Below are 27,799 nucleotides of genomic sequence, written 5' to 3'. Positions count from 1 at the left end.
GGATTTGGAGTGAATTTCTCTAAGAACAGAAATTTAGGGACTTCCCTGGTGGTCCAGTGGTTAAGACTCCACGCTTGCACTGCAGTGGGTGTGGGTTTGATCCCTGGTCGGGGAACTAAGATCCCCCATACTGTGTGGTGTGGCCAAAAAATAAATAAAGTTAAAAAAAAAAAGTTTATATTGGTTTTTAGTTGGGTTTGATTCGGTTTCCTTTCCTAATGGCTTTTGCTTGCTTTTCCTCTCTAAATTCTTTATTTTTTTAATGTATTTTATTTATTTTATTTTCATCTGCGTTGGGTCTTCGTTGCTGTGTGTGGACTTTCTCTAGTTGTGGCAAGAGGGGGCTACTCTTTGTTGTGGTGTGCGGGCTTCTCATCGTGGTAGCTTCTCTTGTCATGGAGCACGGGCTCTAGGTGCGCAGGCTTCAGTAGTTGTGGCACGCGGGCTCAGTAGTTGTGGCACGCGGGCTCAGTAGTTGTGGCACGCGGGCTTCGTTGCTCTGCGAAATGTGGGATCTTCCCGGGCCAGGGCTTGAACCCATGTCCCCTGCATTGGCAGGCGGATTCTTAACCACTGCGCCACCAGGGAAGCCCCTCTTTATTGTTTTTTATCTGTGTAATGTTTTAAATCTCTATGGTCTATCCCTTTAAGAACATAGTTTTAGAAAATTCATAAGTTTGATTTCAGGTATCAAGTCAGGAAGTGGCCCACTATTTTCCACCACACTCAGAGTTTGATTTACTAGCTGTTTATTTTGGGAAGTATTAGAACTATATAATTTAAAATAAGTGTTTATCTATAAACTTCCTAATATATTTTAATGCTTTCATGTCACAGTTAGTGAATCACTACAATAAAGCATCATACTGTTGTTCCCAACCCCATCAAGATTAGATTAGTATTAGGTTCAGTATATCATTTTAAATGGCAAGGAAATAGTCATAGTTTAGAAAGATTTTAGCCCTCAGGTGGCAAAATTTAAGAAAACATCATAGCATTTAAAAGGATAAGATTCATGTGCTGGGAATGTCATCTGTATACTTTCCTCTGTTGTGCTTACATTAATGAAGTACAGTTGTATTTCTTTTCATATAACTTTCAACCTTTAAAATAGTGTCTGTTACTACAGAATTATTGTTGCATTTGATAAATTTGTATTTAGCCCTGACTAGTAAATCCCACTAATTTTTCATTTAGGAGGGATGATTTTTTTTAGCTTTTTTTTTTTTTTTAAGAAGCCCAGTTATATGTAAGATCACTTTTTTTTTTTTTTTTTTTTTTTTAAGGTTGTGTTCGGTCTTCGTTGCTGCACACTGCTTTCTCTAGTTGTGGCGAGCGGGGGCTACCCTTAATTGTAGTGTGCGGGCTTCTCGCTGGAGTGGCTTCTCTTGTTGCAGAGCACGGGCTCTAGGCGAGCGGGCTTCAGTAGTTGTGGCTCTCAGGCTCTAGAGCGCAGGCTCAGTAGTTGTGGCGCACGGGCTTAGTTGCTCTGCGACATGTGGGATCTTCCCAGACCAGGGCTCAAACCCGTGTCCCCTACATTGGCAGGTGGGTTCTTAACCACTGCGCCACTAGGGAAGTCCCCGTAAGGTCACTTTTAAATGACTTCTTCCTACAGCAAGATATTAATTCCACTTTATTATTTTGACAGTCGAGTTGAACTGAAAAGATTATGTGAAATTTTCACAAGAATGTTTGCTGATCCTCATGGCAAGGTATGTTTTAGTATTTAAGATTACTCCTATAAGGTGTCATTATTGTATTGCCCCAAAAAAGAAGTGAATAATAACAAAAAACTATAAGCCATTTTTGCTTTGTTATTGCTCTAAAATGGCAATGACCTTTTCAAACATAATTGAAATTGAGTATTTGATATCATACTTAATTTAGAAATTGCTCTCTAGTAACTGTTTAAGCTTCTCCAAAGAGAGATTATCTAAGACTATAAACTGAAGAATATATAGTAACATGCAAAACTCTTATACACTTAGGGTGAGTATTTGTATTTCTAAAAACATTTTACTATTTGTAAAGGAAATAATTGGGGTAAGTTGAAAAAATTTGCCAACTTTTTATTCAGTTTCCTTCTCTATTAACATAAATATATTCTTAAAAGAGCAATTTTGTAGAAAAGAATTGCCATTAAATAACAAAAAGCACAAAATATGGCTTCACCCATAGTTTGTTAGTAATATAAAAGAAGCATTTCATATATTGAAATAGTTCATAAAAATCATCAGAACTTTGTTTAGTTTTTAATGTGGATTAAAATGTATTTAAGTACTTTTGCATAGTCTGCATGTATACTGTGAAATTTTGCTTTAAAATGTAAAATTTTGTTGTAAAATGGACTCATTTATTCTGTTTTCAGCAGTGTGTTTGACAATGGTGAAACTTTATTCAGTATCTTCCTTTAGGACACCAGGTGTCTACATGAGAATTTCTAACCTGAGTGAGAGGGAGATGTGGAAGGGAAATCATAAGAAAGATATTAACAAATTTCACTTTATTGTTTTTTTTAATTGTCTTCACTTTATTGTTGCACATGTCATTTCCCCCTCATTTTTTTTTCTGTTTTCAATATTTTCATTACTTGTGACACTACTTAAAGATACTAAAATCCTACTCTATACATAAACTGAAATCCAGCTAAGAATTATAAATTGCTTGTACTTTAACTTCTAAAGATTATCCTTTTATCAGAAGGTATATTTATTTTATCCAAGAATGCAAGATCCCATTAAAGACAAAGATTAAAGTACACTAAGTTTATAACTTTCAAACTGAGCATGTAGATAACCATACCATTTTATACTGATATTGCTACCACTAATTACAGCTGTAGGAATTGCTTTAATGGAAAAATTTCTGTAAATCCTGAACAAATTAGCTGTTGACATTTTTTGTTAGCAGTATGAGCCAAAGGACAAGACAATTATGATCTGGGTGGACCTGTTTTATTAAATGATGTTTTAATTAATAATCTCTACAACTTTTAAAAATAGAGTTTTAAAACATCTTCAAAAGTAATGTAATTCATCTCTGCTGGAAGGTATGAGAGTGTAAGGCTAGATTATTTCTTGAAGTCACAGTTTTTAATTTTTTGTTAGGACAATAATGCAATTTAGTTGGATCCTAGGATTTGCACAGTAATAAAGAGAAACACTTTTTTAAAAAGTCTCTTGAAGAAAAAATTTTTTAAATAAAGTGAATGTCAAAAGTTAAAAAAAAGTCTCTTGAAGATCAAGTAGGAAAACCAAGTTTGATGTTGGTGAAAGCACAGATGTTTGGCCTCCCTTAGTAGATGCAGAGAACCAGCCACAATCCTTCCGAGAGAAGACTTTTTTTTTTCCTGTGGGATTTTATAAGAACATACAATTCTTATTGATCCATTGGCTTTGTTTGTTTGGTTTTGTTTTTTTGGTTAATTCAGTGAATACACATGTAAAGGGAAGATTATTTTTAATTCGTTTTTGTTTAGCTTTTGTTTGGTGATTGTCCATCAGGGACTCTACCAGTAATGTAATTCATTAAGAATAAACTGGATAGGGGCTTCCCTGGTGGCGCAGTGGTTGAGAGTCCGCCTGCCGATGCAGGGGACACGGGTTGGTGCCCCGGTCCGGGAAGACCCCACATGCCGCGGAGCGGCTGGGCCCGTGAGCCATGGCCACTGAGCCTGCGCATCCGGAGCCTGTGCTCTGCAGCGGGAGAGGCCACAGCAGTGAGAGGCCCGCGTAACACACACACACACAAAAAAAGAATAAACTGGATATATCACCATACTGTGCTGAGTTAAAAATATCAGGGTTTGATTTGAGCTTTTGCATCATATCCTTATATTATTAAAATAGTAGATATCCCCCCCTTTTTAATTTTATAAAGTACTAACAGTCCAATCATTGGATCAAGCAGCTGTTCTTGATGCTTTCTTTTCTTTCCAAGTAAAATTTTGTTCTCTATCAAGAGTTGGCCTTTTTTGTTTGTTTGTTTTTCCCTATAAAGGGCCAGGTAGTAAATATTTGTAGCTTTGTGGGCCATAATGATCTCTGTCAGAACTACTGAACTCTGCCATTATAGCACAAAGGTACCTATAGACAATATCTAAACAAATGGCCATGGCTGGGTTGCCATAAAACTTTACTTATGAACATTGAAATTTTTATTTTCATAAAATTTTCTGTCACGAAATAGCCTTTTCTTTTGATTAAAAAAAAATTTTTTTAAAGGTAAAACCATTTTTAGCTCTGAGACCATAGTTTCCCGACCCCTGCTCTATACAGTCAACTCTGGTCATTGACACTAAAATAGAAATATGTTTAAGAACCTCTGCTCATGCTCATGCCACTGGTTGAAAGTTAAGACTGTTGAAGGGAAACAATGTACTGGCCCCTGCTGGGTGAAATCAGCCCTGTTACTCCTGTATATTGTGCCATTCTCCATTTCTGATCTGTGATTTTTGTCTAAAAGCCCAGTGCTGCCTTTCCTCTTCCTCTAGTTTTTTTCTTCTGTCCTCCACAGAGACTGTGTCAGATAGTCTTTCCTCAGAACTCCATCCCTGTTCACCTCTCCACCCATCTCATGCCCCAAGCATATGTCCTGGCCTCTTAGCTTACCAAGAAGATAGAAGCCATCCAGCAGAAACTCCCATTTCCTGTCTCCAAACTGGCAAAGTTAACCGCACATAAGCCCATTCTTTCTACCTTTTCTTCTATGGAAATGGCAGGAGGTCTTACCGTGAAGCTGTTGGTAGCCACATAAACATGTACTCTGTTTTTTGCTAACGTGATCTCATCTGCTTGGCCACCAGGAATTTTTCATAAATTTCAGTTTGCTGCTTGACATCCCTTTTTATTTTTCAACCTTGTTGTGAGTTTATCCAGCGTATCTTTTCTGACACTTTAAGGAAAGGGATGTGGGAGAGGTGGAAGAGGGGTGTTTTCTGTTGTGCCTGATCCAGTCTTCCTCACAGTAGACACCCTCTCTTTTCAGACACTTATCTCTCTGCTTGTTTTACTTACATTGGTGTTGCTTAGAGCATTGCCTTAGGCCCTCCTCTTTCACTTCTGTACCTTATCTGAAGCTTAAGTCACCCACTTTATCCTAATGACTCTCATATGGTACTTCCAGCCCACATTGTTCTCCTGCACTTACTTAGTTACATGCCTTTTGCTCATCTTAAACCTCAAAACTACTTTTCCTCCTGCATTGCTTTATCTCATTAGATGAAACCACTATCCTCTCATTGCTCAAGTGAAGAATTTGGGCATTATTCTAGAAATTTACTCAGTCCTAATTGATTCAACCTTCTAAACATTTCCATTCTCACTGCTAATTCAGGGCACAATCATCTTTGGCCAGCTGCACCTCCTCCCCACCTCCTATCCCTAAATTCTCTTCCACGCTGCATATTTGAATAACCTTTCTAAAAGGTAAATCTTCTCTACTAACTTAAAACCCTTCAGTGACTACTCATTACCCTCAAGAAAATATTCAAACAAAGCCTATCATTTTTGCTTGTCATTCCCTTCTCACTGTCACTCTCAATCCTGGAAACTACGTTCATTTCCCCAAATGTGCCACGTGCTTTTCCTCATAGCCTTGAAATAGGCCATCAAAGAGACTTCTCTTTTCTTCCTCAAGTGTGGGTTAGCTCTCCACTCTGAATTGGAATCACTTATCTGTAACCTTAACTATCCTGAAACTCACAGGGCAGAAATCATCTGAAGCCTTGACCCCAGAATGGGCCGTAGTGTTTAGGAGACACCTCATGCCTTGAGGTTGGTTGGGTGGGTTTTCCCATGTCCTTTTTTTTTTTTTTTTTTTTTGCGGTACGCGGGCCTCTCACTGTTGTAGCCTCTCCTGTTGCGTAGCGCAGGCTCAGCGGCCATGGCTCACAGGCCCAGCCGCTCCGCAGCATGTGGGATCTTCCCGGACCGGGGCACGAACCCGTGTCCCCTGTATCGGCAGGCGGACTCTCAACCACTGTGCCACCAGGGAAGCCCTCCCATGTCCTTTTAAGTTGAAGTCAACTTAAAGCTGTGTTAACAGCTTCTGAATAGTAGCTGGCTTCCATGTTAACTGGAAGCTGTCCTTACTTCTCCCCAACATGATTGAGACCACCTGCTGTCCCCAACAGGTTACTTAGAGAACCAGGGTGTGAGCAGCAGCCCCATCTCCTTTCATCTAGGATCACCTCCAACCCCCAGAATGTTTCTCTTATATGTGTTAGAGTAAGCATCTGAGTCCAGCTGAAATATCAGGTGAGCTCCAATACACATCCCAGAAAGGAAGGGCTAGAAAAGAGCTGCTATTTCAACTTCTGAATACAGTTGAAATAGATGCTGGGTTTTTTCCTGGGACAGGAGTAATGTGGTTGGTAAATAGTTCACAAGCTGAAATTATTTGATGTCCATAACTTGATAAATAAACTTTTTAAACTTTCAGATACTACGCATACAATCACAGTGTATGACTCTGTAAAACCTCTAAATATTTTTCTAAGAGAGACAGTGCAATACAGTGATAACAACTATGGGTAGTGGAGCTAGATTGCTTGGGTTCAAATTCTGCCTCCATCACTTATTAGCAGTGTGTGCCTTGGTTTCTTAATCTGTAAAATAGAGTTAGTAAGATTGCGATGATGATTAAATGAGTTAATATATGTAAAGCCCTTACAACACACCAAGCACTATATAAGTTTTTAAAAAATAAATAAGTTTGAAAAATTAAGGAATTCAGAGAAGATTTTTATTTTGATTGCTCTAGACCCATTTTTTCCTTCAAATGTAAGGAGTGTCAGATGCCAAAAGCTATCCCCTGTGATTCTGACATTTGACTCTGAAGGACCTACTTGAGAAGAGCCACCTTCACTAAAGTGCATGGTTTGATTTCACATTTTATGGTCTGTTTAGTCCTACCTCTTGAAGTCTTGAACATCTGGAGTAGGAATTCAATCAGTGGCTACTAAAATGCAACACAGTTGAGTGCCCTGCTTAGAAGGACATATCTGGTCTCCTGAAGAGTGTCTGCAGTCTTAGGATCAGGAGGCCAAAACATACATCTTACCTGGGGAAAATTAAAAGTTGTGGTATAGTTACTTTTTACCTCCAAACAATAGTAATTATTCCAAGCCTTCACAGAAATAATTTAACTTGTGAATGCATTGCTTCTGAAGAGGAAAAAAAAAGATAAAAGAAAAATTCTAGATACTGTGCTTTAGAAGCAAATGTTTGCACTGTACAGAAATTTTGGCAGGTGTCTATTAGTCTTAGATTTTTTCCAGAAGTTGAGCCTCAACAATAGTATGGTCTGGAAAAGAAGAGAGTTTTTGTTTGTTTTTTGTTTTTAAATTTCCTTGGCAAGAAGATGAGAGAGAAGTATAGGAAAATCACATACTCTTATCCCATACTATTCATTTAACTCTTGTTTTAAAAACTATTTTGAGTTTATCGTAAAACTTTGAAAAACATTTGTCACTTTTATTTTCTAAGTGTTTTTATTCCATACAGGAACTTGGCATTGATGGCGACTAATTTGTGTGTTTTTCTTTTTTTTCTTTTTTTCCTTTTGCATGCTGTCCCCTGTGTTGGAACTCTCAATAGAGAGTAAGTTGGTTCAATATTTGTTGGAAACCTAACTTTACTGCATGACTGTGAAATTAACCCTTTTTCTCTGTTTTCTCTCCCGAAGAGTTCATGCAGTGTTGGACCCTTTGCAATCCACGAAATGCTATTTGCAGTTATGCAAACTGTCATTCTGTTTGGAGATGTGCTTTTTAATCTACTAATTAATCTAATTTGATTATGTTCTTCTGTTCTATATTGGATGACTGGCACACCTAAGATATAAGAGGTTAAGAAAAGGCTGCCTCAATTGTAATAGCTCAAATATTATAATTTTCCAATAAACTACAGTTATAAATAGATTCCATTGAAGGTTGGTTTCATTGAATTATTAAAAAAGTAATTCCCAAGTTTCACAATTTTTTTAATTGAATTCCAACCTCCACATATGAGCTTTCTAATAGTCTATTAATGGCATTCCACAAAAGCAAACAGGGCTGTTTAAGGAGCAGTGATTCTCAGCTTTCTGTTCTGAAATCAAATTTTTAGCCCTAGTACTATATTAATGTGTCCACTTTCCTCTTTCTCCTTTAATCATAGATAAGGAAATGGGAGAATATCAACATCTGACAGTGAACTCTCTGTGATAGGGCAGTCAAGTAAGAAATTTTATGCAAAATTTCCAATGTATATTTTGGATGGATATATATATATATGCATATATTTATCATTTAGTAAGTACCATTGATAAGATATAAGTATTTTGAAAAATATAGTATAATTCTATATATAGGGTACCATAAATAACATGTCTACATTTTTATTCAGTTATACTCACATTTTATCTAATCAAAAGAAATTTCTACTTTTGATTAGAGACTCAGAGAAGTCTTTTTTAAGAAAATAGCAATTCAGATCTTGACAGGAACATAAACTTTGGATTATGTCAGGATGAGAAGAAAGGGCCTTCCCGGCGTGACTAGCCTGAGTCCAGAGAAGTGGGAGATGTCAGAAAGACTATAGGAAAGAAAAAGAAAATCTTGGCTGCCATGAAAGGAAGGTCTTACATATCTTCCCTTGCATTGAGAAAAAGGGTTGGCCACCAATTGCAGGGTAAGGTTTATTTACTTATGAGGAAATTCTTACTCTTTAAGGAACTTTTCCTGCACATTCATTGAACAACATTTTTGTGTGTGTGTGTGTGGTACGCGGGCCTCTAACTGTTGTGGCCTCTCCCGTTGCGGAGCACAGGCTCCGGACGCGCAGGCTCAGCGGCCATGGCTGACGGGCCCAGCCGCTCCGCGGCATGTGGGATCCTCCCGGACCGGGGCATGAACCCGCGTCCCCTGCATCGGCAGGTGGACTCTCAACCACTGCGCCACCAGGGAAGCCCTGAACAACTTTTTAATTTGGTCCTCAGCCTCTGATAACTTTAGGCTTCGTTCTAATTGGTGATACAAGACTAAAAAATATATAGTCTTTTTTCTCAAATGTTATATATTCCAGATGGGAAGATGATATAAATTCAGAAAAAGTGAAATAGCACCATAAAGCTAGCCCCACTACAAGTCCCAAGTAGGGATGATCAGTGGCTATTATCTAAAGAGGTCCAAGAAGCTTTTTGGCTGGGTCTTGAGTGGTAAGCTTTGTAGGAAGTCATGCACTTTGTGTAAATAGGGGGATTAGGGAGTGTGGTAGAAAATGCAGAGTGTGTGTGAGATGTGTTCAGGGACAAAGAGTTTATGTTGCCAAAGGGTCCAGCATGAGTCTGGAGAGTTAGAACTTCGTCTAAGCCTTGGAGACATTATTCTATAGACAGTGAAGGGACATGAAAGGATTTCGTTTCTATCAAAAGAGTGATGTCACAATCTGATAATGAGAAAGAAGTATGAGTTGGCCAGCCGTCTGTTTTGTAAATAAAGTTTTATTGGAACACAGCTGTGCTCACTTGTTTGCATAATGTCTATGGCTGTGCTACGATGACAGAGCTGAGTAGTTGTGACACACTATATGGCCTGCAAAGCCTAGGATATTTACTTTCTGGCCTGTTACAGAAATCCAGACTTGAGGTCAGAAAGAATTGGTGCCTACGATGATGTTGTGATCAACAGATTTGAGGAAGGCCAAAAGTGAGAGCTATTCTAGAGGTTATTTTGGGGCCTAGTAGGCTAGGACAGAGAGGCCCTGTCAAGGAAGTCATACTTTCGGTGAAAAGAGAATCAGGATGAAGACTGGCTCTTACATCTCTCCTTATTTAGAATGCAAAAGGAAAATGCCTGGTAAAAAGAATGAAAGAAGGAAGGGAGATAATAAGAGGAAAAACAGTGTCAAGCTACAGAATGGCTAAGCATGCTAAGCTAATGAAAAAGCTATTATATATCACGATTAGAAGATAATTGATGGGTGCAATAGGATGGAAATTGAAGGAGAAATTCTTGAGACAGTGTCTTCTGCATCTGTAAACAAAGAATTTAGGTTGAGAATAAAAGAGTAAAGATAGAGGAGACCATACTTTAAAGAACAAGAATATAGAAAGCAAGATTAGTCTTAACAGAGGAATAAAATTGGCTCTTCCTTGGAGAAACGATTATGAGAAGGATAGCTGTAGAGGAAATCAAAGTGAGGGAAAAGTCAGTGGAGAATTTTATTATGAATGACAGTAAAGTAGATGAGGTAAGTTGTCTAGTAACAGAGCGGATGGAACACAACTAAAAACCAAGTGACTTAGCCATTGATTAGCTGTGGAAACCTTGGGAAGTCACTTAATTTTCTAGTTCTCAGTTTCCTGAGAACCAGATAAAATGGGAGGGTTGACTTGGGCATTCTAATGTCTATGATTTTCAAAATGGATTTTGGCATAGAGAAAGCTTAAAGTTGGACTCTTCAGGAAAATAGGCAAGAGTTGAAACAATAAGAGTGAAAGTGAACCAAAGAATTAGAGTGTTGTACTGGTAAACCATGTTTGAGAGGGGGCAGGAAGCCCTGATTTGTAATGTTTGTTATAAATTCTGAGGTGTAAATATTCCCACATGGCTGATTTCAAGCCACCAACCAGCTCACAATATTCCTGAATATTTAACATTTGACTTTCTAGGCAGGTACTGACTGACTCCAGGACATCACTTGACAGATTTGCCAGGTACCAATAAGAGTGATTACTAGATTAGACACATGGACTTGTCGCAGAGCAGGTCTAGTGAAGTTCCTCAGCAGCGTTCAAGCCCTGAGGAGGGAGCCAGAGACAGTTTCAGTGAAGCTATGGGCCACGGGTTGTGGGTGGGGTTAGGACCGGAGTTAATGGTCTGCATTGTGAATAAGAACAGTGTTGAAGCAGGTACTTACTGCCTGGGGGTCAGAGGTAACAGAAAATTCAAAGTGGTCATAGTTTCTGCTTTTACAGACAGTATCTTGAGCAAGTAGCTAAAGTGTACTTTTTCTAACTCAGATTCAAATGTTGAAAAGCTTAGTTATAATTCTGATAGATAAAAATCCTTCATTTCTAACATAAGAAAAGAAAGGAGTTCATGTATAACTATATAAAGGAAATTCAAGAAATAAAATATATATTGAGAACAAAACTCTTTAATTTTCAAATTAGTGTAGTTACTTTGAGCTTAACTTTTGAAACCATAGTTTTTATAATCCATTGTGATTATAAATTATCTCATATAATACAACATGGCTGACATTGTCTTAAGAGCTTTTCCCTCTTTACCTAGAAATAAATTTTCCTGTATGATATTGAATTTATTGAGGAGATATAACCTTACCATATGTCACTTTTCCTTAGTTTTGTTTTGTTTTATTTAATTTTTTGGCTGTGCCACACGGCATGTGGGATCTTAGTTCCCCAACCAGGGATCGAACCCCTGCCCCCTGCAGTAGAAGCGTGGAGTCTTAACCACTGGACCACCAGGGAAGTCCCCATAAGTTTTTGTTTTTTGTTTTTTGTGGTACGCGGGCCTCTCACTGTTGTGGCCTTTCCCGTTGCGGAGCACAGGCTCCGGACACGCAGGCTCAGCGGCCATGGCTCACAGGCCCAGCCGCTCCACGGCATGTGGGATCCTCCCGGACCGGGGCACAAACCTGTGTCCCCTGCATCAGCAGGCGGACTCTCAACCACTGCGCCACCAGGGAAGCCTCCCCCATAAGTTTTTTTTTTTTTTTTTTTTTTTTGCGGTACGCGGGCCTCTCACTGCCGTGGCCTCTCCCGTTGCGGAGCACAGGCTCCGGACGCGCAGGCTCAGCGGCCATGGCTCACGGGCCCAGCCGCTCCGCGGCACGTGGGATCCTCCCAGACCGGGACACGAACCCGTGTCCCCCGCATCCGCAGGCAGACTCTCAACCACTGCGCCACCAGGGAAGCCCCCCCATAAGTATTTTTAATGAGATAAAGCACTTAAGAATTTTAGCTTCCCTTCCCTTAAATTTTTCCTGAATCTTCCAAAAAGTTTCAAACTTGTAGATTAATATTGGAAACAGTATAAAACCTGTCAATAGAAATGGAGACTAATAGCATGCCATCTAGGACTTTTTAGAAATCATTAAAATGTAGATGTAGATTTGTATCCTGATTTTATTTATTTTAGGTACAGTTATAGTAATCCCAGGTCATTTAAAATTACTTTTGGGGCAGTTTTAATAAATAATATGTCTTATACCAAAAAATTTTGTGACCACTGACATTTTGAGAACTAAGAAGTCTCCAATTAGCACGTTATACCAAAATCATCTTATGTGTTAAGGTAGCTGTCAGCATAGTCGACCTCTGATTAACTCACTGCCACTCTTCCAAAGAGCTGGGGGCTGATGAGACCATAGGTAGTTCCTTGCCCTGAATTTCAGATAAAATAGATTGCAGTTTAAGCTGTGGCATCATTGACGACCTTAGGTGTGCCAGCCATTATAGCCAAAGTTTCTTTACCAAGTGATGCTGCATGGAATAGTTAATTGTCGAACTTCAGCAGAAGTTGGATAACAGTTCAGATGTACTCTTGTATCACAGAGTCCAATGAAAAGCAAGAGAGATTGTTTTTCCGCTTGGCTGCCAATCGCTGTGCCTCTGATTCCTGTATTCCTTTCTATTTCAGTTTTGAATTGATCACAGAGGTCAATATTTCCTCCTTTTTCTCCTCCCTCCCCCGTTTATCCACTGTAGGTGTTCAGCATGTTTTTGGAGACTTTAGTGGACTTCATACAAGTCCACAAAGATGATCTTCAAGATTGGTTGTTTGTACTGCTGACCCAACTACTAAAAAAAATGGGTGCTGATTTGCTTGGGTCTGTTCAAGCAAAAGTTCAGAAAGCCCTCGATGTTACAAGGTAAGATTTTCTTCATGTATTTCAAGTTTACCCGGTAGTAATCAAGAATATTTCGTTTCTTTGTTAAAAGTTCAGATTTCTGAGTCTTTTCAAACTATGTAGATTGCATGAGTTCCATTTGAAAATTATTGATGTTGCCCATTTACATGGTATATTTAATGCAACGTTGATCCTTAGTTCAAACACTGCATTTAATCTATTAAAAAATTTTATTAACATTGGTTGAGTAATTCAAGGTAGTGTTTTATTTTAATTAAGATGTAACTGCAAAGTAGAGTTGAAGATTTTATTCAGTCTAGTGTAAAGATAAAAATATTTTCTAAGTTTAAAAAGAATGTTTTATTATGCATTCTTTTTTCAGAAGATTTTGAACCAATGATATATTTCTACTTTCTTGTGTAGATTGTTGAAGTGACTTATTTCAAATATCCATTTACTAAGTTGAGGTGAGTCTAGAATTCAGATATTAGGTATGGAAACTTCTCTGATAATGTTGAACTTTAACATTACATTAAAGTTTAACATTACATTAAACTTTAACTAACATTTTTCTGATTAAATCTATAAATGAGGCAAGAGATCATTCTTTGCTATAGTGTTGCTTTTTAACCCCCTACAGGGGGTTAAATTTATACTTACAGGGTATAAATTCAGACGTTCAGATTCTTCTGGGAGTAGCTTTTATCGTATACTTTACCACATAGACTATATACCACATACAGGTGCTACTTCATGCATGCTTTCTGAATGACATTGTGTTTTGTTTGGTATTAAACATAATCTTCTGTTAAGTTTGCTAAATGTTTACTTGCTGGCTTAATTTTTATTTTATTTTGTTCTTTCCTTATTTCAGAGAATCTTTTCCAAATGATCTTCAGTTCAATATTCTAATGAGATTTACAGTTGATCAGACCCAGACACCAAGCTTGAAGGTAAAAATTTGAGGCCTTTTGATGACATTTTAAGGAACTGAAGTATTTTATTCATAAAGTTATGCTAATATTTGTATTTCTGTCACACAAGAAGCTGTTCAATCAGTGGATTTTGTTTTTATAAACTTTCAGACAGTCAAGCCAGCACTTCGGGACCAGCTTCACTCTTTTTGGAGTTCCAAGGTTTTTTCTGGTTTTGTTTTAATCTGCATTATTTCTTTTCTTAACTCTCTTTACAAACTGCAGTGTTTCAGATAATGTTTGTATGCATCTATATATTCAACTACTAACCTTTATAAGCCTATAAAGCATGCATGGATTTGATTTTAAATGTTATTTGATACCAGATTATCTTTTGGAGAAGCTTACTGGGGATACATGTTTAGAAGGCAACACAAGTATGGCCGCTAACCCTAAGCTGTTATGCAAACTCGCTCTATAAAATCTTATCTAATTTTATGTTTGTGATTTCCCAATCCTTTTTTTTTTTTAAGTTAGGCATTTGAAGAGTTATTCTGGGCAAAATGTCAGTTTTGCCTATGTATTTCAGTAAGCAGAACTTTTTAAGTTTGATGTCAATGCTATTCTCCAGTTCTTAACTGAAACAGTAACGTTTTTTTCTTTTTGCAATGTGATTTTCTAATGTGTGCACAAAATTTAGATTCAGGATTAACTTCCTTCATTGTTATTAGCACACATTTTCTAGTTATTTTAAGTGAAAACTAGGTAGATTCCAATTTTTGATTAAAAATAATTATTTAACATAAAAGAAAAGATAATATAAAAGATCTGCCCTGAATTCTTTACTAAAGATGTTTCTTAGTGAGTTTTCTTAAATTAAAAAGAGGTTAAAGTCAGGGAAATAACAAGCATATGAGCATTTATAAGCCTTGTATTTTCTGCTCTATTCTGCACGAAGTATGTTTCTATATGCATTATTGCCTTGGATTGATTTTCCTTTAAGTTTCTGAATATGATTTTACCTTAAAATCACAATTATGTTTCTTACCAGGGTTGACTTATACTCAACATAATGTTATTTTCTCAGAACTGCTTTGTGAAAAAGGATCCATCTGTTTTGATTTTAAGAAGTGACCTGCAGAAAGAGAATAATTTACTTGATATTATTGATAAATACTGTTTAAACTTATTTTTTTGTCTAAGCCTAGCATAGGAATATAAAACTTACAATTTCCTATCATTATTGTTTATAATACATGATAAACTGTAAACTATGATAAGAGTTATGATTTAGGTACTGGTGGTAGGTATTCAAGTGCTGTTGAAAACATATGTTTCATGGCCCAGTAGAAATGGAGGTCTAAACCATTAGCTTAAGAAATAAGGGTGATAGGTGAGTTGAAGGAGAGAATAAAGTTGCTGAAGTCCTGAAGAGAAAGACAGTGGAAAACATATAATTAAAACATCATACTATTGGGGCTTCCCTGGTGGCGCAGTGGTTAAGAATCCACCTGCCAATGCAGGGGACATGGGTTCGAGCCCTGGTCCGGGAAGATCCCACGTGCCGCGGAGCAAGTAAGCCCGTGCACCACAACTACTGAACCTGCGCTCTAGAGCCCGCGAGCCACAACTACTGAGCCCACAAGCCACAACTACTGAAGCCCGTGCTCCTAGAGCCCATGCTCCACAACAAGAGAAACCACCGCAATGAGAAGCCCGCGCACCACAATGAAGAGTAGCCCCCACTCGACACAACTAGAGAAAGCCCGTGCACAGAAATGAAGACCCAACGCGGCCAAAAATAAAAACAATAAATAAATTTATTTTTTTAAAAAAAGTCATACTGGAGACTAGAATCACAGACTGTTTCTCTAAAAGCCCTATATACATATACATATATATAATACATATACCTAGACTGTTTCTCTAAAAGCCATGTATACCTGTATGCATATATGTATATATGGCTTTTGTATATAGGACTTTTAGAGAAACAGTCTATGTATAATATATGTGTATTATTTATAAACCATAATATATAATACGAACATAGTATGTACTTGGCTTTTATATATTATATATACACACATATGCACACACACGTAAAGCTATAGGGGAAGATCACTCTTCAACTCATAAATTGATGTTTTAAGACAGCACGGAGACGTTCTATTAGAGCTACACCTTATGCTGAAAATAAAAGTAACTTTCAGATGGGTGACAGGATTAAGAATTAAAAACTTAACAGGTTGTAGAAAAACACAAATAACTTGAGTATGAGATGCATAAAAATTCTTTATTGAAGAAGTGCTGGATCTTTCAGATAAAATTTTACATCTCTCACAGAGTATCATGTGGGTAAATGTCAGAAAGGAAGCAATAAAATAGGGGGAAATCGCATACAGTGATTCTATTTGAGTAATATTTTTTAAAATAAATGGAATTTTGTTGACTTTTTTTTCTGAGTTTCATAAACAGGTTTAGAATTATACGCACCTTAGCGACTAGATTGTTTTTCCTCTCTGAAGAAGAATGCATGTTTATGTTATTCAGAGTACAGACCATGTATAGAACCTTGTGAAATATTCTACCAAAATGTAAATTTTCAAATGATTATATGTGTATCATGGTTATTTTGCCTTTGGTATAGTATACACACCTATTCTGTGAAACTCTTTAAAAACTTTACATACCTCCCTATAAATTGTCAAGACACGGAACTAACTGAATCTCACATAGTGCAAATAAATATATTCAAAAAAACAAAATACATTGATGTTCATTCTTTGATTTACTATAGTCACCTTTCAGCCAGTCACACTGAAAAAAGGTGACGTGGCTTCAAGAATTCAGAATGTTATGTGCTGCCATAATTTAGTTGGGCCTGCTGCTGCAAAAGTAACCATAAATCTCTTTCCCTCTCCCCTGTACAATTTACTCATGATGGCTGATAGGTTAATTCTTGTTTTTTTCAGTACATTTCTTAAAGTTATAGTTACTTCTTCTTAAAATTCATTTATTATGAAATGAAGAATGTAAGTTGATGCATTCTGTCTTTTTTTTTAAACTGGAAGCAGAAGGGGGAAAATGTACAAGAGTCAGAACTTTAACATATTACTTCCTATATATTAACTTGGCTTAGTACTTCCCAGAGACCTTATTTGGATTGAGTGAGAAAAATGACATCTTAAGATCAATAATAATAAGGGAAGGAGTATAGAAAACCTGATTACCTTAATCTTTGACAATATTTTTTCAAAGTCACTATTTTAATATATTTAAACCTTCCTTTTTCTAAGTCAGCAAATCAGCATTTAATATGTGTTTAGAATCTGCTGTGTACAAGGACTGTGCACTGTGCCAGGTGCCGTTTCTAAAGGGTACTGGTAAAGTCTTAGAGAACCATTACTTAGAAATCCTAGAATGTTAGATGTGACTTTAAAAACAGTGGTTCTCAAACTTTTTTTCTACCCCAACATGCCTGAGAAAGGGGAGATTATTTAACAATGGCTTACCCTAAGGATAAAGAAGGCTGCATCTAAGAGAGAAGCATGTGTGCTTTGCCCCACCTCCTGCTTACTTGGAAGCCTGCATCCTACCACACACCTACCCACCATGCCACCCATGCGTCAGGAATTCCTGGGAGAATAATAAGACTTTTTAAACTCGTATATGATAGTTCTTTTATACAGATAAGTATTGTCTCTTCTCCAGTGATACTTGTGTAAAACTTTTTTGTCACATTTATTTTGAGACGTAGTTCTAGCAGTTGATGGACCTATTAAGGAACCTGATCTCATTGTGTGAGTCTTACTGTATGTTTGCCAAAAACCTGTATTGCCCACCTTGATTACCCAGTTGATTTATAATAGCTTATTTCCAAAATTCTTTGATTTCCCCAAGAGGCAAATTGTACTTCAATTTATAAAGACTGGTTCCTAGGGAAATCTAGACAAGAGTCAGCTGTAATCTCTGAAGGCAGACTCAAGGAGAAGTGTCTGATCTTATCAAGAGAGTCTTTAGCAGTTCAAACACTGCTAAATGTTTGAATGGGGAATGAAACTTATAAGTTCTGCTGTGTGTGAAAAAAATCCACATTTTCATATACTTGTACCTCTGGTAGGTAGGTGATTGTATAACTTCTCTTTTGTTGTTGATGCTTATTCATTTTGTATTTGTCAAAAAAATAATCACCTAGGGACTTCCCTGGCCGTCGAGTGGTTAAGACTCTGCACTTTCACTGCAGGGGGCATGGGTTTGATCCCCCGTGGAGGAACTAAGATCCCACATGCCACATAGTGCAGCCGAAAAAAAAAAAAAGTCACCTAATTATTTCTGACGTGTTCTCATTGCCCCTCAATGACCAGCTGATTGTCCTCTCTCATTGTGCATCCCTCTGCAGGTGAAGGTTGCTATCCTTAAATACATAGAAACTCTGGCCAAACAGATGGATCCAGGAGATTTTATAAATTCCAGTGAAACTCGCCTGGCAGTGTCTCGGGTCATCACTTGGACAACAGAACCCAAAAGTTCTGATGTTCGGAAGGTATGTTTTAATTTAAGATTTAGAAGATAAATTAGAAAAGCAAGTCAGTCATTTTGGATTGCCAGTGAAGGAAGCTAATATTTTCAGGATGTTACCAGTTAGCATAGAGTTATTTACCTGGTAATATAAAGACCTTTTTTAAAAAATATCTTCTCTTTTAAATTTTATTTTAAATTTTATCCAATTAATATGAGTATAATTTTCAAACTTAGAATTAAAGATAACTGTCTTTGAAACAGTCCTCCCAACCTCTAATCTTATAGCCATTCAAAATATTTCAAATCTTTCCCCTCACATTTACCTATATATTTCAAATAAGAGCTTGCACTGTTTCTTGATTTATTAATTTTAGGCATTATTTATTGATCCATTGATAAATTTAGTCATTATATATGTCTGTCTACCTTTGTAAATTAAGACTTAACTTTCCCCTATCCTTTCCTATGTCTTTCCCCATAACCTTCAAAATACTTATGAATCAATTGTTGGTACTCAATAGAAAAGATTTAATTTTGACTGTGGAAGTATTCACCCCTACGCCAAGTGGTTTATTACAGCCTCCTTCCTTACAGAAGCTTTATTTGTCCTGGTGTTAATAATTTACCTTTTCATTTTCCTTTTTTTTTTCCCCCACATGTTTTTTAAGTACTTGTTGTTAGGTTCAACATCTCTGTCATATGCTCATGGCTAAGATTTTCCATATGCTCAAAAACATAGGTTATTTATTTTCTGGGGAGTTCCTTTCTAGACCCTCCTCTGTTCTCTTCACCTTCTTCCTGAGACTTCTCTTCAACCCTAATCATTCGTTTCTTGCATTCTGTATCTAGCTCTGTTGACAAAGCCAGAATAATCAAAACAATATGGTACTGGCACAAAAACAGACACATAGATCAATGGAACAGAATAGAGAGCCCAGAAATAAAACCCATGCACACGTGGTCAATTAACCTATGATAAAGTAGCCAGGAATATACAATGGAGAAAAGATAATCTGTTCAGTAACTAGTGCTGGGAAAACTGGACAGCTACATGTAAAAGCATGAAATTAGAATATTCTCTATCACCATATATAAAAATAAACTCAGAATGGATTAAAGACCTAAATGTAAGACTGTAAAAATCCTAGAGGAAAACATAGGCAGAACACTTTCTGACATAAATCACAGCAATACTTTTTTGGATCCATCTCCTAAAGCAAAGGAAATAAAAATAAACAAATGGGACCTAATTAAACTTAAAAGCTTTTGCAGAGCAAAGGAAACCATAAACAAAACAAAAAGACAACCTATTGAATGGAAGAAAATATTTGCAAATGATATGACCAATAAGGGATAAATATCCAACATTTATAAACAACTCATACAACTCAACATCAAAAAAATGAGCAACCCAGGGGCTTCCCTGGCGGCGCAGTGGTTGAGAGCCCGCCTGCCGATGCAGGGGACACAGGTTCATGCCCCGGTCTGGGAAGATCCCACATGCCGTGGAGTGGCTAGGCCCGTGAGCCATGGCCGCTGAGCCTGTGCGTCCGGAGCCTGTGCTCTGCAACGAGAGAGGCCACAGCAGTGAGAGGCCCGCGTACCGCAAAAAAAAAAAAAAGAGCAACCCAATTGAAAAATACGCAGAAGAACTGAATAGACATTTTTCCAAAGAGGAAATGGAGATGGCCAACAGGCACAGGAAAAGATGCTCAACATCGCTAATCATCAGGGAAATGCAAATCAAAACCACAGTGATATATCACCTCATACCGGTCAGAATGGCTATTATCGAAAAGAACACAGAAAACAAATGTTGACGAGGATGTGGAAAAAAGGGAACCTTCTCATACACTGTTTTTGGGAATGTAAATTGGTTCAGCCACTGTGGAAAACACTATGGAGGTTTCTCAAAAAACTAAGAATAGGGACTTCCCTGGTGACGCAGTGGTTAAGTATCTGCCTGCCAATGCAGGGGACACGGGTTCGAGCCCTGGTCCGGGAAGATCCCACATGCTGTGGAGCAACTAAGTCTGTGTGCCACAACTACTGAGCCTGTGCTCTGGAGCCCACGAGCCACAACTACTGAGCCCGTGTGCCTAGAGCCCGTGCTCTGCAACAAGAGAAGCCACCCCAATGAGAAGCCTTTGCACCGCAACAAAGAGTAGCTCCTGCTCACCACAACTAGAGAAAAGCCCACGCACAGCAACGAAGACCCAATGCAGCCAAAAATAAATTAATTAATTTAAAAAAAACATTATTTGAAATGTTTGAAATAATTTGAAAAGATACATGCACCCTAATGTTTATAGCAGCATTTTTTACAATTGCCAGGATATGGATGGAAGCAACCTAAGTGTCCATCAGCAGATGAATGAAGGGACTTCCCTGGCAGTCCAGTGGTTAGGACTTCGCCTTCCAATGCAGGGGGTGTGGGTTTGATCCCTGCTTAGGGAGCTAAGATTTCACATGGCTCAGGGCCAAAAAACCGAGACATAAAACAGAAACAATATTGTAACAAATTCAATAAAGACTTTAAAAATTGTCCACATCAAAAGAAATAATAATCTTTAAAAAAAAAAAAACAGGTGAATGGATAAAGAAGATGTGATGTATATATATGCCATGGAATACTACTCTGCCATAAAAATGAATGGGATTTTGCCATTTGCAGCAGCATGGATGGACTTGGAGGGCATTATACTAAGTGAAATAAGTCAGACAGAGAAAGACAAATACTGTATGATATCACTTACATGGGGAATCTAAAAAATATAACAAACTAGTGAATATAACAAAAAAGAAGCATAGTCACAGATACAGAGAACAAACTAGTGGTTACCAGCAGGAGAGGGGCAATATGGGAGTGGGGAATTATGAGGTACCAACTATTAGGTATGAAATCAGTCACAAAGATATATTGTACAGTGGGGAATATAGCCAATATTTTATAATAAGTATAAATGAAGTATAACCTTTAAAAATTGTGAATCACTATATTGTACACCTATAACGTATAATATTGTACAGCAGCTGTACTTCAATTTTTAAAACCAAGCCAAACAAGACAAAACACATAAAGATTAAGCAGAAATTAATAAAATAGAGAATAGAAAAACAATAGAGAAAATTAGTGAAACCAAAAGTTGTGTTTTTTAGAAAGATCAACAGTATTGATGAACTTTTAGCTAGATTGACAGAAAAAAAGAGAAGACTCAAATTACTAGAATTAGAAATGAAAGAGGGAATATTATTACTAACCTTACAGAAATAATAAGGATTATAAAGGAATGTTACAATATTGTATGCCAATAAGTAGTTAACTTAGATGAAATGGACAAATCTCTAGAAAGACACAAACTACCAAAATTGACTCAAGAAGTCAATAGAACAAGTAAAGAGTTTGATTTAGTAATTAAAAAACCACCGACAGAGAGAAGCCCAGGCTCACATGGTTTAACTGGTGAGTTCTACCAAGCATTAATATCAGTTCTTCACAAACTCTTCCTTAAAAAACAGAAGAGGAAGGAACACTTTCCAACTCATTTTGTGAGGACAGTTTTATCTTGATAACAAACCCAAAGACATCACACACAAAAAGAAAACTACAGATCAATGTCTCTTACAAATATGGACCCTTTTAATCCTGGCAAACCAAATTCTACAACATATAAAAAGAGAATTATACACCAAGACCACATGTAATTTATCCCAGGAATGTAAGGTTAACATCTGAAAGTCTATTGTAGTACTCCACATCAATAGTAAAAAGACAAAAACCACATGATTATCTCAACAGAAAAGGCATCTGGCAAGATCTAACATCTTTCATGATTAAAACAAAAACAAAAAATCGTAAACTAAACAAACTATTAAGGGAAGGGAACTTCTTAAACCCAATACAGGGCACCTCTACAGCTATTACTAATATCCACAGCTACTTAATGTGAAAGATTGGATGCTTTCTCCATAAAGTCAGGAACAAGAAATGGATGTCTTCTCTCACCATTTCTGTAAAACATTGTAGCAGGGTTCACTGGTTTCTAGCCAGGATAGTTAGGCCAGAAAAAAGGAAAAAAAGAAAGAGAGAAAGGAAGAAAAGTAAAACTATTTCTGTTTGCAAATGATACAATTTTATTTATAGAAAATCCTTCAGAATCACTAAAAAAACATTAGAACTAATAAACACATTCAGCAGGCTTTCAGGATACAAAATCAATATATGAAAATCAATTGTATTTCTAAACACTTGAAATGAGCAATCCAAAAATGAAATTAAGAAAACAATTCCATTTACAGTAGCATTTAAAAGATTAAAATAGGGATAAATTTTTAAAAGGAAGTGCAAAATTTATAGTAGAAACTATGAAATAATATTGAAAGAAATTAAAGAAGATTTAGATAAATGGAAAATCATTTTCCATTGGATCTTGGATCAGAATACTTAATATTCTTAAAATGGCAATACTTCCCAAAGTGATCTACAAATTCAGTGTAATCCTTACCATATTCCCAGCCGGCTTTGCAAAAATTGACAAGCTGATTCCAAAATTCTTAATGGAATTCCAAGGAACCCCTAATAGCCAGAAGAGCCTTGAAAAAAAAAAAAGCAAAGTAGGAGGACTTTACACTTCCAGATTTCAAAACCTAATGCAAAGTAATAGTAATCAAGACAGTGTGGTACTGACGTAAGGCTAGACATAAAGACCAGTGGAATAGAATTGAGAGTCCAGAAAAAAACCTGTGTTTATGGGCAACTGATTTCCAACAAGGGTGCAAAGACCATTCAATAAGGAAATCATAGTCTTTTCAACAAATTGTACTGGGACAACTAAATAGCCACATGCAAAAGAATGAAGTTGAATCCTTACCTCATACCATATACAAAAATTAATACAAAATGATCAAAGACTTAAATGTAAAAGCTAAACCTAGAAAACTCTTAAAAGAGGGATAGGGTTTCCCTGGTGGCGCAGTGGTTGAGAGTCCGCCGGCTGATGCAGGGGACACAGGTTCGTGCCCTAGTCTGGGAAGATCCCACGTGATGCAGAGCGGCTGGGCCCATGAGCCATGGCCGCTGAGCCTGGGTGTCCGGAGCCTGTGCTCCGCAATGGGAGAGGCCACAACAGTGAGAGGCCCGCATACGGCAAAAAAAAAAAAAAAAAAGGATAAATCTTCATGACCTTGGATTTGGCAGTGGATTCTAACCAAAAGCACAAACAACAAAAGGAAAAAATAGATCAGTTGGATTTCATCAAAATTAAGAATTGGAGATATTCCAAGACGAAGAATACTGATGGGACTGTAGAAACCATTGATTGACATGTTTTTTTGTTTGTTTTTTGTTTTTTTTTTTTGTTGAGTCATGAGGAAAGGATACACTCATTGGTTTGGGAACAGTTGGATTATCTGTCTCTAGAGAGAAAATAAAGATGCATCTCATACACCAAAATAAAATCTAGGTGGAATAAAATATACCTTAACAATTATTAATTCATTTGCTCAAATTAACTTGAGATCCTTTCACTGTTTAGGTTCCAAAAAGACACAAGATCATAAAGTTTTGTTTCAAAATGCAAATAGCTTTATTTAAACACTATTAACATGTTAGAGTACACACCCACACAGTGTATACTTTGTTGTTGTTTTTAACAAAATGGGCTTATGTTACTGGTGTTTTATAATTTTTTTCTTCAGCAGTATGTAATAGTCCTCTCCCAGTCTCTTCATGTATAAAGCGACATCATCTTTCAAGGCTGTGTTGTGTAGTATGTCATCGTGCCAATGTAACTTAATTTCACCATTCCCCTCCTGTTGTTTATTAGATGTCATAAACATGGAACACTTAGGTTTTCATAGAGTGGGGTCAGAAACGGTCCAGAACAAGATGTGCACATTTACATACAAGTCATGATCGTGAACTGTTTGGGTTTCTTTCTCCTCTCAATTAAGTTTCTGTGTAATCTGAATTTCACAGTGTGTCTTTTAATAACTCAATTGATTACTTTATAAGAAGAAAGGAAATTTATGTTTTCTTAACTGATCTGAGTAACATTTCTTTTGTTCCCATTTCCACAGAAACATTAGACTAGTTTTAACTTCGAATTGTAGATTTGTTAAGATTAGCTGCTTTGAGAGAAGACTAAATACAGCTAGTTAATTTAAGAATAATATAATGGGACTTCCTTGGTGGTCCAGTGGTTGAGAATCAGCTTTCCAATGCAGGGGACATGGGTTGATCACTGGTCAGGGAACTGGGGTTCCACATACCACAGGGCAACTGGGCCTGCGTGCCACAACTAGAGAGCCCACGTGCTGCAACTACAATGCCCATACACTCTGGAGCCTGCGCACCACAACTACAGAGCCTGCACACCGCAACTACTGAGCCCATGTGCTTTAGAGCCCACACGCCACAACGAAAGATCTTGTGTGCTGCAACTAAGACCCGATACAGCCAAAAAGAAATAAAGAAATAAATATGTTAAAAAAGAATCCTATATTGAGAAAATGAAAATTAAAGTGCTAAGTTGCTCTTGATGGGCTTTGTATAGTTTAGGGATGTAGTTCCTTATTTCCATCCATCTTTCTTCTTGTAATAATTTTTTTAGGAAAACTGAAGTAGGAGCATGTATTGACAGAGTAATCCTAGAAACTGTCTGGTTGACTTTTGCCATTGATTGTTAGGTCGTATTTGTTATACTTTTTGTTATACATATTCCTGTCTTACGTTCAAAAAATAAATGGTAAGTCAAATAGTTTTTGATTTTATTCTTCCAGCAAAGAAATTTTAAAGCATATAAGAACATCTTTTTCCCTGGGAAAGATGGCCTTGCACTATTGAACAGAAATGTTGAGTGAAGAAAATGGTCTCCTTTGAGTAAACAAAATATATTCATATGCTTCTTGTATGTCTTTCTTTTCTAGGCAGCGCAGTCAGTCCTGATTTCCTTATTTGAACTCAATACCCCAGAGTTTACAATGTTATTAGGAGCTTTACCAAAAACTTTTCAGGATGGTGCTACCAAACTTCTTCATAATCACCTTCGAAACACTGGCAACGGAACCCAGGTATTTTTCAGTTATCTTCTTGGCCATTGTATAATGTGATGACTGGTTAACAATAATTGTTTTTGTTTTTTTTACATGAAGTAAACTTTGATCCTAATGTACAATTTTTGTATCTGCATTGGGCAGCATTTTCTGGGCAGAATTAAATATTTTCCTGGAAAGAATAGAGTTCTTAGGCCTATCATGTTTCTATTATAATTTGGTGTACATTAGGATGGCGGTGAACGGTGGCCAGGGTATGAACAAGGAAAGTGAAATGTAGCAGAACTTAGATGAGGGCATCAGCTTTGCAAGCCATGAGAATTAGGACATGCTCTTTAGATGAACCAGTCCTTATTTGAGGACCAGAAAGGATGACTTATTCCAGGAATAACAAATAAGGCCCGAGGAGGGTAGTGCTTTAAAGGATGTGTTCACATTTAATAATAACAGGCTTGTCAGCCCATAGGTGGTTGGATAACACAGGATTTTGCTTTGGAGAAGTAAGATCTGAGTAAATGAAACATTAGTGTTATATTTAAATGGTATCGAACCATTTACATAATATGCCTGAAGAATTGAACTTAAGTTTTAAAAAGACAAAGAGAGCGATACCTTTGCTATTGGATAAAGGAGAAAGTAGATGCACTTATGGCAGGATTGAGGTAATGTCTAAGGGGAGAACAATCTGAGAACAATTTCTTGGGACCAAAGTCAGTTTTTTTAAAAGAAGGGGGAATTCCCTGGTGGTCCAGTGTTGAGAACTTTTCACATCCACTGCGGAGGGCCTGGGTTCGATTCCTGGTCAGAGAACCAAGATCCCACGAGCTGTGCGGTATGGCCAAAAAATAAAAATTAAAAAATTTTTTAAAATAAAAGGAGAAAGTATTGTTTTGTTATATTTTAAGAGATAGGCAAATTACTAACATGACCAGATTCTATTCCTTTGGTGTCCTTGTAAAATTCATTTGTAAATCAAACTCAAGAGGGAACAGAATTTGAGCATTCATAATGGTTGGAGGAAGGAAAATTGTCTCAGAGCAGGGAGCTAATTTAAAATTGTTAATTTGGGATCTTGTTTTATCTTTGAGGAAAAAGATATTGTGGTAATATTTGAGAGAAGGAAGTGTGTGAGGAGAACAATAAAAAGGCTTAAAGAGCTAGATTTCTGAATGGGAAGAAAGTTTTTTCCCACAGAAACTAGAGATAAGTACATGAATATTTAAAATAATGACCTATAAGTATGGCTCTCTCATGCTGTTCAACATCTTGATTGTATGGCTTCCTGAAGAGCCTTTTGGTTGAACTACCTGTCATATGTTAATGTTTATTTGACTCCGTCCATCAGGGTTCCATGGGGAGTCCTTTGACAAGACCAACACCACGGTCACCAGCCAACTGGTCCAGTCCTCTTACTTCTCCTACCAACACATCGCAGAATACTTTATCTCCAAGGTAATAAAAGGGTTATTTTCCATCATGGTTTGTATTTGCAGATTCCCCATTCTTAGAAAAACAGACATTAATATAATTCCAGTTGATTTCTACTCAACTTGAAAGGTCTTAGACACATAGAAACTTAGCAAATTCAAAAAATGTTGTTTATTCCAAAACTTAACCCTTTAGATGATAATAATCTATAGGACATGGAACTGTTTTTTGTAAGTGACAGGAAAACTTAGGGACACAGCTTTTGGAAATTACTGCTTGTTGCCTTAAATAGCATAGTTGTGTTTCTCAGATATGCTGTATAAATCCATTAATTACCAATTGTGTCTTTCAATTATAATACTCAATATAAGTGATGATGTCAAGTTATAATGATGACTATTTAGATCTAATATTGGCCAGCCACCTCTAAAAATAGAAGAAAAAATTAACCTTATAGACAAAAATGTAAAAATAAAGAAAAAAACTAGGGAAGGGTTAAATATAAAATGGCAATATGTATAGTTAGGAAAAGATGTGACTGTGAGATTGATCCTTAATAAGACATGTGAAATTTTCACACACTTGTGCAGTTCAAGCATGGGCTATATTTCAGATGAAGTTCTTAACTCATTAATGGATTAACATTTTTCCCATCTCCTGGCGTTTTAAAAAATTTTGCCTAGGGAATTCCCTGGCGGTCCAGTACTTAGGACTGCACGCTTCTACTGCAGGGGGCACAGGTTCAATCCCTTGTGGGGGAACTAAGATATCCCGCAAGCCTTGCAGCCAAAAATAAGTAAAATAAAATAAAATAAAAATTTAAAAATTAAAACACTTTGTCTAGTGGGTCATATTTGTACTTACTAGCTTGATTTGTGTTATTAACCATATATCATAACATATGCTTCATCGTATTCATTACAATTATAAGATGCTTCATTATACTGCAGACCAATTGCAAACTTATCATGTAGCCTGTTTTTTCCATGTTATACATATGTTACAATTTTGATGGCT

The 27,799-nt window shown here is 36.9% G+C and overlaps 1 protein-coding gene across 39 annotated transcripts in view; it reads left to right on the top strand.

Moving 5' to 3' along the window:
- CLASP2 (cytoplasmic linker associated protein 2) overlaps positions 1 to 27,799 on the top strand; it is a 189,798-nt gene that overhangs the window by 142,778 nt on the left and 19,221 nt on the right. For 21 of the 39 annotated variants that reach the window (XM_067753680.1, XM_067753651.1, XM_067753655.1 and 18 more), the window contains 6 exons: positions 1,652 to 1,715; positions 12,721 to 12,884; positions 13,738 to 13,816; positions 18,180 to 18,323; positions 25,229 to 25,372; positions 26,700 to 26,806. In XM_067753680.1, coding sequence (XP_067609781.1) covers positions 1,652 to 1,715; positions 12,721 to 12,884; positions 13,738 to 13,816; positions 18,180 to 18,323; positions 25,229 to 25,372; positions 26,700 to 26,806 — 702 coding nt within the window. Of the gene's footprint in view, positions 1 to 1,651; positions 1,716 to 12,720; positions 12,885 to 13,737; positions 13,817 to 13,948; positions 14,000 to 18,179; positions 18,324 to 25,228; positions 25,373 to 26,699; positions 26,807 to 27,799 lie in introns of all 39 variants that reach the window. The other 18 variants (XM_067753641.1, XM_067753640.1, XM_067753653.1 and 15 more) reach the window with 1 other exon arrangement.

This window comes from Pseudorca crassidens, chromosome 10 (assembly GCF_039906515.1).
Source record: "Pseudorca crassidens isolate mPseCra1 chromosome 10, mPseCra1.hap1, whole genome shotgun sequence".
Classification (NCBI taxonomy): Eukaryota; Metazoa; Chordata; class Mammalia; order Artiodactyla; family Delphinidae; genus Pseudorca; species Pseudorca crassidens.
The sequence above is the reverse complement of the archived record's forward strand: the minus strand, read 5'-3'. Positions and strand labels throughout refer to the sequence as shown.